The sequence below is a fragment of the Marmota marmota genome, unplaced genomic scaffold (genome assembly GCF_001458135.2).
Source record: "Marmota marmota marmota unplaced genomic scaffold, marMar, whole genome shotgun sequence".
NCBI lineage: Eukaryota > Metazoa > Chordata > Mammalia > Rodentia > Sciuridae > Marmota > Marmota marmota.
Genome location: NW_026000057.1, coordinates 20,726,136 through 20,741,954, shown reverse-complemented (window position 1 = coordinate 20,741,954; position 15,819 = coordinate 20,726,136). Strand labels below are relative to the sequence as shown.

At 35.8% G+C, this 15,819-nt stretch overlaps 1 protein-coding gene across 8 annotated transcripts in view; it reads left to right on the top strand.

Moving 5' to 3' along the window:
• The window catches only part of Fam13a (family with sequence similarity 13 member A), a 346,389-nt gene that overhangs the window by 223,466 nt on the left and 107,104 nt on the right, over positions 1–15,819 (top strand). For all 8 annotated transcript variants that reach the window (XM_048813609.1, XM_048813610.1, XM_048813608.1 and 5 more), the window contains one exon: positions 9,053–9,213. In XM_048813609.1, the coding sequence (XP_048669566.1) occupies positions 9,053–9,213 (161 nt within the window). The remainder of the gene's footprint in view (positions 1–9,052; positions 9,214–15,819) is intronic.

Below are 15,819 nucleotides of genomic sequence, written 5' to 3'. Positions count from 1 at the left end.
AAGAGGCTTCTTAACTGGCTTGAACCTATTACTTGTTGGAACTCTGTTTCAAGATGAACTTGGTGAAAGTTATAAACTTTCTGTCTTTTTATGTATAATTTTTCTAACAAACTGAGTTAAATAGATTTTGTACTGAAGTGTAGAGTTGCCCCAAAACCTGAAAGAGGAGATTTTAATTAGTTGTAACTTTGTTTAACACTGACCTATTTTTACTATCCAAAAAAAAAGGAGGAAGCCATGTGCAAGGAGCTGCCCCACAACCCTTCTCCATGGAAATAGTCCCTAAAACACATTAATAATTTTCACAGATAAAAACCTGGAACAGAACATTAATTAGCTACACCATGACTATGCACAACAGATTCATCAAATTCCCTGTGAGGACAGTTATGGCAATTCACTAAACAAACCTCATCTTTTAAAAGCTAAATGAAATATTTCTGATTTAAAACCAAAAAAAAAAAAACCAACAACAACTTTTTTCCCAGTTAGAGAATTTTTTTTTAAAGATTTTTAAACTAGAAATATCTTTTTTTCTTTTTAATTCTGAGCTCACGGTCTCTTTTCTGGTGCTCTATTTATTTCATGCTTCTCATGAACATTGTGAGCTTAATGAGCATGAAGGGGAGGCAAGAGGCTTTGCCCTCTTCTGTGGAAGTGACAGGTGGAGGAGAGAAAAGGTCAAGGATAATGAGGTCTAGGGAGCCTTATTTAGCAGGTCTTAGTGTTCAAAATCAACTTTGCTCCTTTCTTCCTTCTGTCCCAATCTCGTTTATCATTTGAGCCTGGAATATAGTTTTCTGCCCTATTCTAATCAACTCTCAAATTACCTGATGAAGAATATGGCATTCAAGAAAAGAACACACTGGGAGTTTTCTCGTTTCGGAATGGAGGCACCACAACTGAACAGTGATTAGGGCAACTCCTGAGACCTCTTCATCAATCTACTATGCGTAAACGGTTTGTTAACAATATTGTCTTATAATACCTTACTAAATTATTATTACAAAGATTCCTCCAGTTGATTCATATGCACATCACTTGGCTAGAGAAGACACTTATAATAATTAGAAAGACCCTTCCACTTCCACAAAAGGAAAAGGAGCTACTACTTTGGAGAGGCTGCTTTCCTGCTCAAGAAACAGATTCCCTTGCTTCTTACCTGCCCTGCCCTCCCTGTTCTTTGTCCTACAGGGCAGATCATTCCTGCTCCATGCTGTCTTATGGAACAGAGACTCTGTCCCTGTGACTTCTTGTTCTACTGTCACAGGGACAGGTTTGTGTGAGGATGATGTGTAAAAATTAAGTGTCTCTTTTGAGTCGTATTGGTTTATCAGGGTAAATAATTGCCTCACATTACTGGGTTGTTTTTCTGCTCTTGAATTCCTTGTCCAGTTCTTGAAGATAAAACCATCTGAAAATATTTGTAGTGTTGACTGTGACAAAATTTGGTTTTGACTTTTAAAATTAATTCATGTGTGTTTAAGTATGGAGATGATTCTAGTTATTGGGGGTATATATTTAACTCTAGATGCATTTTTATTTGCTAACTGAACTCATCTATGATAACAAAAGTATTTCTTTTTTTAATTTTTCAATTTGTTTTAATTAGTTATACATGACAACAGAATGCATTCTGACACATTGTACACAAATGGAGCACAACTTCTCATTCCTCTGGCTGTATATGATGCAGAGTCACACCCGTAGTGTACAGAGGGTAATAATGTCAGTCTCATTCCACCATCCTTCCCATCCCCACACCTCTCCCCTTCCCTCACTCCCCTCTGCATAATCCAAAATTCCTTCATTCTTACCTACACCCCCACCCCACTGTGGATCAGCATCTGCTTATCAGAGAAAACATTTGGCCCTTGGTTTTGGGGATTGGCTTATTTCACTTAGCATGATATTCTCTAGTTCCATCCATTACCTGTAAATGCATCATTTCATTTTTCTTTAAGGCTAAGTAATGTTCCATTGTGTATATTTACCACATTTTATTTATCCATTCATCTGTCGAAGGGCATCTAGGTTGGCTCCATAGTTTAGCCATTGTGAATTGTGCTGCTGTAAACATTGATGTGGCTGTGTCACTGTAGTATGCTGATTTTAAGTCCTTTGGGTACAAACCAACGAGTGGGATAGTTGGGTCAAATGGTGGTTCCATTCCAAGTTTTTCAAGGAATCTCCATACTGCTTTCCATAGTGGTTTGCAGCCCCACCAGCAATATATGAGCATACCATTTTCCCCACATTCTCACCGACAATTATTATTGCTTTTATTCTTGATAGTTGCCATTCTGACTTGAGTGAGATGAAATCTTAGAGTAGTTTTGATTTGCATTTGTCTAATTGCCAGAGATGGTAAACATTTTTTCATGTGTTTGTGGATTGATTGTATTTCTTCTTCTGTAAATTGTCTATTCAGTTCCTTAGCCCATTTCTTGATTGGGCTATTTGTTTTGTTTTTGTTTGTTTGTTTGTTTGTTTTGTTTTGTTGGTGTTAAATTTTTTTGAGTTCTTTATATATCTTGGAGATTAGAGCTCTGAGGCGTGTGCAGTAAAGAATTTCTCCCATTCTGTAGGCTCTCTCTTCCCATTATTGATTGTTTCCTTTGCTAAGAAAAAGTTTTTTAGTTTGAATTCAATCCCATTTATTGATTCTTGATTTTACTTCTTTCACTTTAGGTGTCTTGTTAAGGAAGACAGATCCTAAGCTGACATAATGAAGATTTGGGCCTACTTTTCCTTCTGTTAGGCACAGGGTCTCTGTTCTAGTGCATAAGTCTTTTATCCACTTTGAGTTGAGTTTCATGCAGGGTAACAAAAGTATTTCTTGGTCTCATTAAATACTTCATAGATATTTTAATGACTAAACCATGGTTGATTATAAGATGTACCCTAATTTACCTAGAACAGTAATTTGATTACTTAGAATGCATAAATTTTTGTCCTATTAACATATTAAAATATAAGTGCATCTTTTTCTAAGTCTGTGTTCCTGAAATGATTCAGAGAGTGCCAAAGGGCTAAACTTAAAAAAAAAAAAAAAAAAAGAAAAGAAAAGAAAGAAAGTTTTAAATACCAATGCCATAAAATTTTTTTTAAAAAATGGATTGCATTATGGGAGATTATGTGACTTTCATCTTAAAATGCTATTTCTTCTTTTAATTCTAACATTTAACATGTAACCAGTTATATAAAGTATAAGCATGGATAAACACGGTCCTGAAGTCTTTCTGGGTACTAACTGCATCTCTGACACTTGATCATTGGGACAAATAATTAAAGCTTTTTATCTCAATTTCTTAATCTTTGAAATGGTAATAACAATAATTCCTGCCTTCTTGGGCTATTGTGAGAATTAAATGGATTTGTTTTTGTAATATTCTTGGATCCATACCTAGCACAGAGTAAGTGCTCAATAAATGCTTATTTATAACAGAAGCAACACCATAATACAAGAAAGTACTTTGTAATTTTACATTTCAAAGTACATTTCTTTTTGTTTCTATACCCGTGGCATCTTAAATACTAAAGTAGCTCAAGTTGCTACAAGTAGAGTTTCTCTATGCCTGCGAAGATATGCATGGAATGTACTTTTCTAAAGATTTCTGGAATTTGTTTGTACTTTAGTTGTGGACATAAATCACACAACATATACCTAGATCCTTATCTCAAATAGCCAGTGGCAGAATTCTTGAGAGCAAACTATTTTTCAGAGATTTCGTTATAGGATTTTATAATTTTTACCTTCAAGTGTCAAAGTTACTGCATTACTAAATAGAGAAAGAGGTTATTAAAATAAGGAAACAGCATGTGGTGCAAATAAGTGAATGTCCGTTATAACTCCAAAAGAAGAGAAAGTCAGTTATCACTTCCCTGTCAGTGTCCCAGGCCCTTGGCCATTTTCCTACTGCAGCTACCTGTTGTGAGGGATGCTGCAGGTGGGAATCACCAGGCACCTTCGCTAAACTTATTACAGTGAGAGTTTGGGCCATATTTGGGGTCTCTGCTCAGCAAACATGGCTGAAGCTCATTTAGGCACTAGTGATTCTGCCTAGACAAGGTGGCCCAAACAACTTCTTGGTTCACTTCTGTTAAGTTCACAGCTGGTCTGCATGAATTATGTTTTAACATTCCAAAGGCAAAAGGAGGATGAAAACAAAAGAAAAGACATGAAGTTTTCCTCTATGCTGGTTTCTTCCTACCGCTCCCTCTGAAACAGGGCTCCTCAACTTCAGCACTATGGATGCAAGCTGTCCAGCACTTCAGTAGGATGATTAGTGGCAACTCTGGCCACTACCTACTAAGATTATGTAGCACACACCCTCCCCCCCCATCACAACCAAAACTGTCTCCAGACAAAATCAACTGCAGATGAGAACCAACGCTTTAAGCTGCACTATAATAACGTGCCCGCTGTGGTTTTGACTAACTGGTTTCATCCTCCTCAGGGGTCAGTAATGAAAAGGGCCTCAAGTGTCACCTCCAAGTCTAAGTGTCCACTGCCACCAAACTATACAGAGCCAGAAACCAACATCCAAGAGCATTTGTTTTGGTTTTGTTGTTGTGGTGGTGGTTGTTTTAAATCCCCTACCTGGGTTATAAGGCTGAAAGAATAGTACAAACTTATGTTGGTTCAAATTGGGTGTTCCTAAAAACCTCAGTTTCAGCTGAAATAAAGGACTTTCCTAAATCAGTGCATTTGAAATAAAATTAATTACATTAGTGAAACAGCAAGTTTTAAACTTTTATTATATTATTTTGCCCCCATAGTCTTCAAGGTACATCTTCAGAAAGATATCAGTCATCTTTTAAAGTTTGCTTTTCTTCTGAAACATGCATGTAATTTCCCAATTTTAGTGATCTAAGAGTTACTAAGTTACTTTTTTTCTCTAACAGTTCTGTTCTCTCATAAATAACAGGTGACACACTCTATGCCAAAGCTTAGTTCTTTTTCTGTTTGTTTTTTTTATATTTTTAGTTGTAGATGGACATGATATCGTTATGTATTTTTTTCATGTGGTGCTGAGGATCAATCCCAGTGCCTCACTTGTGCTAGGCAAGCCCTCTACCACTGAACCACAACCTCAGCCCCAACAAGCTCAGTTCTTTTGTTAACTTGATCTATTAAATAACGTTTATCTTAAATTCATGGTTATGGACTTTATTCATGCATGTTATTTCTGTAGAAACTGGATTATCACAAAATTATACTGAGGCTGATGTAATTGCTGGTAACTGAGTTCTCTGTGAAGATTATTTTACTATAAACTGACAGAACAGGATAAGCTGCATTTTTTTTTCCTCTAGAATATTTTACCTCCACATAAACTGTTGAATGGAATTTAGAACTCAATAAATTATAACTAACCCTAAAATGTCAACTCTTAATACCATGAAATGATGCCAAGCAATTACTGTTATATTTTTTAACCCATTTTGTCTCAAATGTGGAACACCTGTAAAAACTTAAATATAGTATAAAATATAATGTAACTATATTACATATAATAATAATAATGATAATAATAATAATAATAATATAGTTATATTATCATGTAATAGCCAGGCACAGTGGTACACTTTTGTGTTTCCAGTGACCCAGAAGATTCAGGAAGGAGAATCACAAGTTTGAAGCAAGCCTTGGCAACTAAGTAAGACCTCAACAATTTAGCAAGACCCTATCTCAGTGGTAAAGCACCCGTGGTTTCAGTCCAGTCCCCAGTAACAAAAATTATTATTATTATCATTATTATTAATGTAATAACATATATAAGCACAAAATTATGATTTCCAACCTATTTTAATGTACCTATGTCAATTTCATTGAAATATTCACAGAATGGAAAACTTGGGACTCAATACAGAGAGAACTAAGTCTAAAATAGATTTTTAGCTAGTTTGAAAACTTACTGCCTTTTCAATAGTTTATGGATTTTTCAATCTACTCTTATGAAAAATAGCCATATGCAAAAGGAACACTTTTCCGAAAGATATAACAATGAATATGCTTTACATATTCTTTTGCTGTTTAACTGAATATTTCTTTTAAAGAGTTTATTTTAAAATATTTCTTAGTGTTCTTTTTAAAAATATTTTTATTAGTTATTGATGGACCTTTATTTATTTATTTGTTTATATGTGGTGCTCAGAATTGAATCCAGTGCCTCACACATTCTAGGCAAGCCCTCAACCACTGAGCCACAACCCCTGCCCAATCTTACTGTTCTTGATCTTGCTTAAGAGAGTAGATTTTAAGAGTTCTTGCCACAAAAAATGGCAAGTATGTAAAATAATGCATGTTAATGAGCTCAAATTAGCCATTCCACAGTATATAAATATTTCAAAACAACAATAGGGAAACTATGATCAAAGGATGTTATATGCATGTATGAAAATGTCACAAAGAAACCCATCATTTTGTACAATTAATATGTGCTAGTAATTATAAAAAGACATTTTTAAAAAATAGGTTGTGGATGATAAATAAGTACAATTTTTATTTGTCAATGAAAAAAATAACCTTGACAAATATTTCTATGGACTGTAGAAATTTTTTTTAATATATTTTTAGTTTCAATGGACATTTATCTTATTTATTTATATGCATTGCTAAGAATCGAACAGTGCCTTACACATGCTAGGCAAATGCTCTACCACTACACTATGACTCCAGCCCACTAGAAATGTCTTTATAAGTTGATAATTTTAAAAATATTTCCTTGCTTTCCTTATCTTTGTGAGTTTATGAACACACTATAGAGAAATTCTCTGAACAATTAAATTGGCAATAACCATATTTGGGCAAATTTTACATGACAACAATAATAAAACCTGCCTTTATTGACTGTTTATTTTGCTCTATACTGAATGCAATGTTTTGCCAAATTATGTTCATATGTTTCTGGTGTGTGTAAGTGCTTTTTTAAAATTAATTTTATTTTTAATAGGCAAACCATGCTTGTGTGCATTTATTAATATATTATTTTATCTATTTCTCATACAAACATAAATTTACTAAGTATGTTCATGTAATATGTTCCTCATACTACATTTTTTCTATATTATTTTAGTCCATTGGGCAGTCAATGTCTTGGGAATATCTTACAGTTGAAAAGCATATTGTCTGGCAATATTTATTGATGGATCCAAAATTTTGCTATAATATATGGGTAAAAGTTAAAAATAATACTACTATTTAAAAGAAGAGGAAGAAAAGGAAAAGGAGGAAGAAGGGAAGACATAGGAAGAGAGGCAGGCTTTAGTCTCCTTCTTGAGAGATGATTGAGACAAAATAAATGCTGAAACCCTGTGACAACTAAGGGTAAGGTGTCCAGCAACAGGTAATCAAGGGTAGGTTGCAGTGGTGTGTCACAGGTGTCCAGAGCTGGGAAAGCTCATTCAGATCTGAGGTTAGTTAGAGAAACTCCATGAACAATGGAGTTATATCATCCTCAAAGAAAGTTAGGATCAGATTTGGTCTTAGGCAGTTTGTGAGTGGCCAGTAATAAAAAAGATGACATTCCAGGTATAAGGCCAAGTGTGAGGAAAGTCCTACAGATAAGAAACCACTTCCAGTGTAACAAGTACAGCCGATCCAAGGTTCTAAATCTTACATTATTTAGTAAGAACATAGGTTATATTCAGATTCTTTCTGATCTGAAATCAGAGAGCCTTGTGAGTATTCGGGAGTTTGGAAGGAGCATAACATGAGGTGTACTGAGAAGTCAATATAACCTGGTATTCCTTGCCTATGCTTCCAGAGATATAAGACAATTAAAAGATTATATTTTTTTCCTATTTATTCCCTTACTTAGAAGCTTATCAGACCACACTTTGCCACACAAAAGAGGCTTACAAATCAGTCATGGTAGCATACACCTGTCATCCTAACTATTTAGAAGCCTGAGGGAGGAGGGTTGCCTGAGTTGAAAAGTTCAAAGACAGGTTGAACAGCATAGTAAGAACCTGTCTCTAAATAAATAAATAAATAAATAAATAAATAAATAAATAAATAAATAAAATTTATAGGCAGGAGCTGGGGTTGTGGCTCAGTGGTAGAGCACTTACGCAGCATATGTAAAGCACTAGGTTTGATTTTCAGCACCGCTTATAAATAAATAAATAAAATAAAGGTCCATCAACAACTAAAAAATATTTTTAAAAATTAGAGGCAAATTCGTGTCTATTTTGCTTGATGATAGCACATATTTCTGGACACCCTTCGGACACTGACATCCTATATTTCAATGTTTCTCAGCCTGTGTTAGTCAGCTTTCCATTACTACAACAAAATACCTGAGACAGTTAACATTAAAAGAGGAGGAGTTTATTTTGCCTCACAGTTTGGAGATTTCGGTCCATGGTTAGTTGGCCTCATTACTTTTGGCCCTATGGCGAAGCTATACCTCATGGCAGGAGTGCATGGTGGAGCAAGCTGTTCACCTTGTAGTAACTGGGAAGCAAAAAAGAAAAGAACGAGATCGGTGTCCTACAATCCCCTCTGAGGGCACAACTCAGTAACCTGAAGCCTCCCACTAGGCCCTGCCTCTTACTGGTTTCCACCACTTTCTAATAGCACCAAGCTGATGGTCTTTGGGGAACATTCCAGATCCAAACTAAAGCACTGCCCTTTCTTTCCCCCACCTCTTTCCAACTACTACTTCTTTCCCTCACTTTGGTTTGCCAGTCTGATACATTGCCGTTGTCTCTCTTCATTTAGAGTGATTGTTCTAAGGAGGGGTGGTCTGGGGAGGACTTGTTTCAGAATCCCAGAGAGTAGTTTGGTCCATATATCACTTGAAAGTTCCTCCTGGAAATGTTGATGTCTGTCCTTATATGGACCTTTTACTGTGTAATAATCTTTACGTATGTATTTTAAATTCCTTGCAGCTTGATATTTTTTTCTGGAGTGATATCAATACATTGGGCTGTGAATAAATTGGAAAAAAATATCTTTCTTAAATAACTTAACTTTAAAAACATTTAAATTTCTCTTTCTCTATCTCACCCTACCCTTTTTTTTTTTAATTTTATTTTTTAGATCCCAAAGTCCAGGAGTGAGGGATCTATTCATGGCCACAGGGTACTGCAACCAGAGCCATCTGCTGGTGTTCCTCAGGTCAGCCTGCGGCTAAGTCGTAGGAAGCCCTGCTTGGATGACATGAATTCAGCAGAGGATGGTGGTGCCAAGTTGGTATCCAGGTTGGCAAGTTTTCTTCCCCTACACGATTCAGTATATCAGCTCTGATATATAGACCCACATATGTAGGTGTGTCTGCATATATCGACCATGGTATCAACAGAATCCATAGATCAATATAAACATTTAAAATACACTCTAAATTTTGAGGATTTTCTAACTAATAATTCATACCACAGAAGCAATAAGAACTATTGTTTTCTGGATTGAAATACATTAGCTAGAAGGACTATGCTGAGCTCCCAATAAAGTCCAAGAATTACTTTCTGGATATCTTTTTATAGAATGTTCAGTGAAAATATTATCTATCAAAGTAGAAATCAGAGTTGTCTAGTACCAAGTCTTATAACAGTTTGAATGTTGCTTTTAAACCATGATTGTACACATTATACCTGAACGTAAACTTCTCTGGTATACTTAAAGAAAAAGGCCTTGATATTATTTATTCCCAGCATATAGCATTTTTCCTTTTAAGAATTTTTCTTTTATGATAACTGATAACCTATTTCTAAATTCAAAAAAAATATTGTTACAAGTATTAGAGATCTCTAATGGAATTTAAAGATGCCTTAAAGCATTCAAAAATAATATAATGAAGGAGCTTAGTACTTCGGATTGCTTTATAAAAAAGATGGAACTTAAGCTGTATCTCAAAAGATGAAGATGAATGAAGTAGGAAGAGAAAAAAGACCAGAGTATTATAGATAGGCACAGTTAGGAGTCATAATGACCGCATTAGAAATAGCAAACTGGAATTAGTTGGAGATAAGGCTAGAGTCGTGGAGGGAGGCCAGGTCATCCAGTCCTGGGATTGCCAGGTGCACTGTTATTTATTTATTTATTTATTTGACACCAAGGATTGAACTCAGGAGCACTCAACCACTGAGCCACATCCTCAGCCGTATTTTATATTTTTTATTTAGAGACAAGAGCTCACTGAGTTGCTGAGTGCCTCGCTTTTGCAGGCTGGCTTTGAACTCATGATCCTCCTGCCTCAGTCTCCCAAGCCACTGAGGTTGCAGGCATGCTGTCAGTCTTTTATTTTATTATTTATTTTATGATTGGCAGTCAACCCTCTGGTTCCAGGAACTGCTTTAAAGCAGGACATACATCAATGGACAAAGCTGACCAGGCCCCTGTGTCTATGAGCCTGACATTCTAATGAGGAAGACTGTAAGGCCCAGTAGAAAAATGCGTGTGATAAGAGGACTTCATATCTGAGGGAATTAAGAAGCTATATCAGGTTAATAGAATAGACTAGTGATTCTAATGCAGAGAGTCAGGGAAGGCCTGAGCTGAGGTGTCAGGAGGAAGGAGTCGGTGAAGATAAAGGAAAGAGCTTCCAAGCAGAGAATATAGCAAATACCGAAGAACTAAGGCAGGAGAAGCTCGGCTTCATCCTGCTGGTAACAGAAAGAGAATGGAGGTGTGAGCTGGGGAGAGGCGAGGGGTACCATAGAGAGTCAATGTGTTAGGAGAATAGTGTTCCATCAGCTGCAGGATGCACTCGAGGAGGGCACCAACCCTTCACACAGGGGCCCTTGGGGGACACATCCATATCCCAGCAGGGAAAATACAGGTGGTCTAAGAGACGAAGCTAAACCAATCAGATCATGAAAGACGGTGTCCTGTTCCACATTGAGGAGTTTGGATTTGCCTCTTGAAATGATGATAGAAAAATAAACCAGAAAATGACCTGTATTTTATAAAAGACCCTGTGACAGCAAAAGGAAAGATTAAAGGGAACAGTAAGGTGGGTTGGGAGACCAGCAAGGACGCTGTTGGGTCAGTTCAAGGCAGAATAAGAGCCTTCATTAAGTCACTGTTGGTTACTGGGATGAGGAGGTGTAACTAGTCTTTGTCCCTTGAAGAAAAGGGGAAGAATGGTCTGTTGCTTAGAGGACAACTTGGAGTTGGAGTGTTTGGGTTTTTTTTTGTTGTTGTTGTTGTTGTTTGTTTGTTTGTTTATGTTTTCTTTGTTTTGTTGAGGAATTAAAATATTGTGATGAATGAAAGGTAGGCAAGTTTGTGAGCTAAATTGTCAGGGTCAGCGGAGAGAAGGAAGCTGCCAGAGATGGAGGACCTGGAGGAGGAAACCCAGAGACAGCAGGTGTCCACAGAAAGTGGAGGAGGAAGCTCAGTGGAGGAGTTAGCTTTGGCAAGGAAAAGTGAAGGAAATAAGGGGCACAGATAAAAAACACTGGCCTTTTGAAAGTTTCCTCCCAAATTTAAAAACCAGACTTACATAGCTGGTGGCAAGGGTAGATGCTGGTTAGTATAGATGCTGTCTTAATCACTCTATAAAGAATGATGTCAAGAATGTCTTGAGTGAAATAATGAAAAACATTGCAGACATTTCTTGTTTGTATCCTTTTTATTTATCCAATCTAAAAATGAAAAAAAAAAATCTGCTTCTAAAGGTAACAAGAGTTTTGGGTTTGGTGAATGAATTTGTATTTCTGAGAAACAAACCAGCAAGTGAGATTAGGGAGGAACAGCATAGCTAACCATTGCTCTAGCCACTATTTGTTCTTGTGGTCAGCACTGCATAGCCCCTGTTAAAATAGATTCATATTTGGATTTTCCAACTTTTTGAATTATAGCCAACCTTATCTAGAACCACATTGTTCATACTTAAACTTGTACCACTCGCAAATACTTGTTCACTTCCTGTCTATCCATAGACCTATCATTATCTACAGAGATATCTTTACATTTTACTTTTTATTTACTTCCGTGTGAGATAAATTATGAGACAAATTATCAAAAGACAATTGAAGATCATACAGATCAACTTAACTAAAAATAAATCTTAAATCCTTTATACATCTTTACAGTAACAGAATAGGTATCATGATAGTTTTCATTTCTTCAGAAATGAATTTATGAAGATGTTTTCATTTGTAGTTACTTACCAGAACAAGTTATTGTCTAGTTTGTGCATATTAAATTAAAAAATAAATGCAAGTGTGTGTGTGTGTGTACGCGTGTGTACAAAATGCACATACCCCACTTTCTCTAAGTCCTCTCACTTTTTTCCTTTAAAGTTTATTAGTTGCCCTAGTCTTAGAAGTTGGCAGCGTGTGTGGAATACATTGTTTTACTCCTGTTCTTGGATGTGATATTTGCTTTGGCTTACCAACTCTTTTTCAAGGAATTGTCCCGAAGCTTTTAAGCTTTTCCTAGTATTCAGGGTTTTTTTTAATTGCTCTTTTTAAAAGCAGGGGAAAACGCAACAACATTCATTTTTGTTTGGTCTATGATCTGATAAGTCTCATTTATTTCACAAACAAGCAAACAAAATCACTGTGTTTACAATTATTGAAATCAGTGTAATACTGATTTCACACACAGACTTTGGTTTTCAGCAGAGGAACCCTATCAGTTAAAAACACAGATAAGACCAGGAAAGAAATATCCTTTCAGTGCTGAAATTTCCTGAATGATGACGTGTCCTTTGATTTTTCAACTGGCAGGTTAAAGGTCGATTTCTAGTGCTTTTGAGAAGTAGTTTTTGGCTAATAGCCTGTTTTTGATAATTTGAATTCTATGGATTTCAGAACTTGTCATATTTTGTTTCCAGATTGACTTGTTTCTGTTTCTCCTTTGTTTCAAACCTTATATTTGTCTCATTTCTTCTTGAGATGTAATGAAAGCATGAATTTTATCAACAAGTATTTACTATTTTCCTGCTCTTTAGATATTGGCTATAAAAATACAAACTTAAAGGAGTAATTTATTTTGAGAGGAGCTAGATATCACTTATTACTTGTTGCTGGTTTCTTAGACTATCATTCACAGAATAACTTTTTTTCCCTGTCTTTCTATAACTGTTCAAAATTGGCATTGAAGACGTGATCACAGGAGCAATGTTTCCCTAATCCCCTTAGAAGCTTTCACTCACAATTAGAATGGATTCAAGAGAAAAGCAAAAGAATAAATATTTTTGATCATGTAAGAGCTCAGCCAACAATCAATATATTTTATATTGAATTCAGAGCCAAGAGTGCTTAGTGACACATTCATTGCCTTCAGTGACAGCACTAGCTAATCTTTCTGCATCACCTAAAGCCAACAACAGCAATTCCTGTAATACTGTGAAGAATTCTTTTCTCTTTGTAATGAAAGCATGCATGTTACTAAAATTCACAGTAGATTGAAAAGCATAATTAAATCCAACATATCTAGGTCAAAAGATTGTGTTCCTGTCTTTCTTTCCACTGTAAATACCATGTACATGTTTGCTAACTTCAGAGGCACAGGCAGAAATGAGTTATTGGACAGATGCATCTTCATGAGCAAAGCTTGGACTCCTTCTCACTAACCAAGATATTCTTACCTTATTCCTATTAAAGGTACTGAGAGAAATGATCACAAACCTAGACTGCAGCAGGTGCTAAGTAGTATTTTTAATTTTTTTTTTCTGGAAAGAGAAGCTATATACTTATCCTTTAAAAAGGAAAGGAAAAATTCCAAATTATATGCAAAGGTTTGAAATGTTAAAATGATTTGAAACTTTAGGGAATGGCTATCTCATTTTCCACTTTAACAAGTGAAATAGACAAATGATCATTTTTGTGCATTTCTAGTACTGTAATATAATACTTCTCTTAATGTTTTTAAATTTTAGAGTTTACATAGAGAATATGGTTAATATTTTTAGTTTTTTAGATTTTAAATTTTAACATCTAAACTTATTTAGATGTTAAATAAATTTATTATATTTATTATTTTATCTGAAATATATATATATTTCCTTAAATGTGTGATGTCCTTAAAGACTCAAGGAAAATCTCTAGTTTTATTCCACAAGTCTGGGTAAAGTCAGAAGAGACTATATGGTATCTGACTCTAATTATGTGAAATGTCCAGAAAAGGCAAATTTATAGAAACAGAAAGTAGATTTATAATGGGGCTGATGTGTGGAAATACTTATTAATTTAAGTAACCTGAGGGATCTTACTTGTGAAGATATAATGTTCTGAAACTGATTTATAGTGGTATTTACATCACTTGGTAAAGTCACTGAAAAATCATTGAATTGAAATAGGTAGATCCTATGATATGTAAACCATACCTCAATAACACTGTTTTTAAAAATACACAGGGGGCTGGGGCTGTAGCTCAGTGATAGAGCGCTTGCCTTAGCATGTGTGAGGTACTAGGTTTGCTCCTCAGCACCAAGTAAAAATAAACAAATTTTAAAAAAATACACACACAGGGTTAGTGGTATAGCTCAGTGGTAGAGCATGACCTAGGCCCTGGGTTTGATCCTCAATACCAAAATAGAAAGAAAGGAGAAGAAAGTCATTTGATGGCAAATTACTAAAATGCAACCGTTGTTATGAGTGAATGCTATCTGCAGAAAGAGTTGTATTTGTTAAATTTTAATATAATTTGCTCCTACACACTTTCTTCAAAAATAATAGAGCATGGTGGCAGGCATAAAGGTCAGGTCCTCCTAAAAGGTGATTCATGAGGAGGAAGAGGGAAGAGAAGCCAGCCACTTGTTTTCACATCCTGAAAGGACTCCAGCTTGCAGCTTCCTGTGCCACAATCGAGTTATTGAAGTGATTAGTTTTTCAGGGATATATTTGAACAGAAAGGAAGAACTATAATATTATAGGAGTTACACACACACACAGACACACACACACAGACACACACACAATCCTAGGCCCACTGTTCATAAGTGGAAGACTTGACTGATATGGTACGAGGATTAGGGTGAACTTTGTGAATCTAAGAAAAGTGAGTGTCATTAGGGCTGAGCATCAACAGACGTTCATAGTCTCCTTTCTAGGCAAGACTCTTCTAGATACTTTGACAATTAATGAAAGTTTTACAGTTGGCTCTTACATAAAGAGACCAGGTGTTAATGAACAATTAAAATGCTTTCATTTTTTTATGATGGACATAAATCATTTACCTAAAATAACACAATTAATATAGAGTTAAAGAAAATATCCTCACTTTGTGTGGCAGATATGTTCTTAATTTGATAAATAAATGAGGGAAATGATAACAAATCACTTTTCAAGGTATATTGAAAGCACATCTTAAGCAGGGAGAGTGCCCTGGTTGAGAAGTGCTTTCTGACCTATTTATTCCTTTTTTCCCCCAATGTCGTAGATACCTAGGGAATACATTAGAGAAATGTAGACCGTCACTGAGGAGGCTAAAGCTCCCAGTTACTCCTCGGTTCTCTCATACACCTCTCTCCCCCATAGGTAACTGCTGTTATGGGTTTGGTTCTGTATTCTTCCAGACATTTCTTTGTTTTCACACATGAAGATATTCCACACATTTTTTTTCCACTTAAAAAAAAGAAAAACAACATACTTTTCACCACACTGAATGCTGAAGGTTTGTTGAAACGTCCCCTACTTCCTGTCTTGCTTCCTCCTACTAGAATGTTCTTCCCCTTTCCTTGCCTGCCAGAGTCAGTGTTCTCCCAGTCTCCTTCCCTGGTAGCCTCTTCCCCCTCTGTCCACTTTCTCATCCCAGGTGAATTTAAGTGTCACAGAATGATAATTTCCAAATCAGTAGCTTGGCTTCGGCCCATCCCTAGGTCTCCAGTGCCTGCCTGACAATCTGCACTCCAGCAT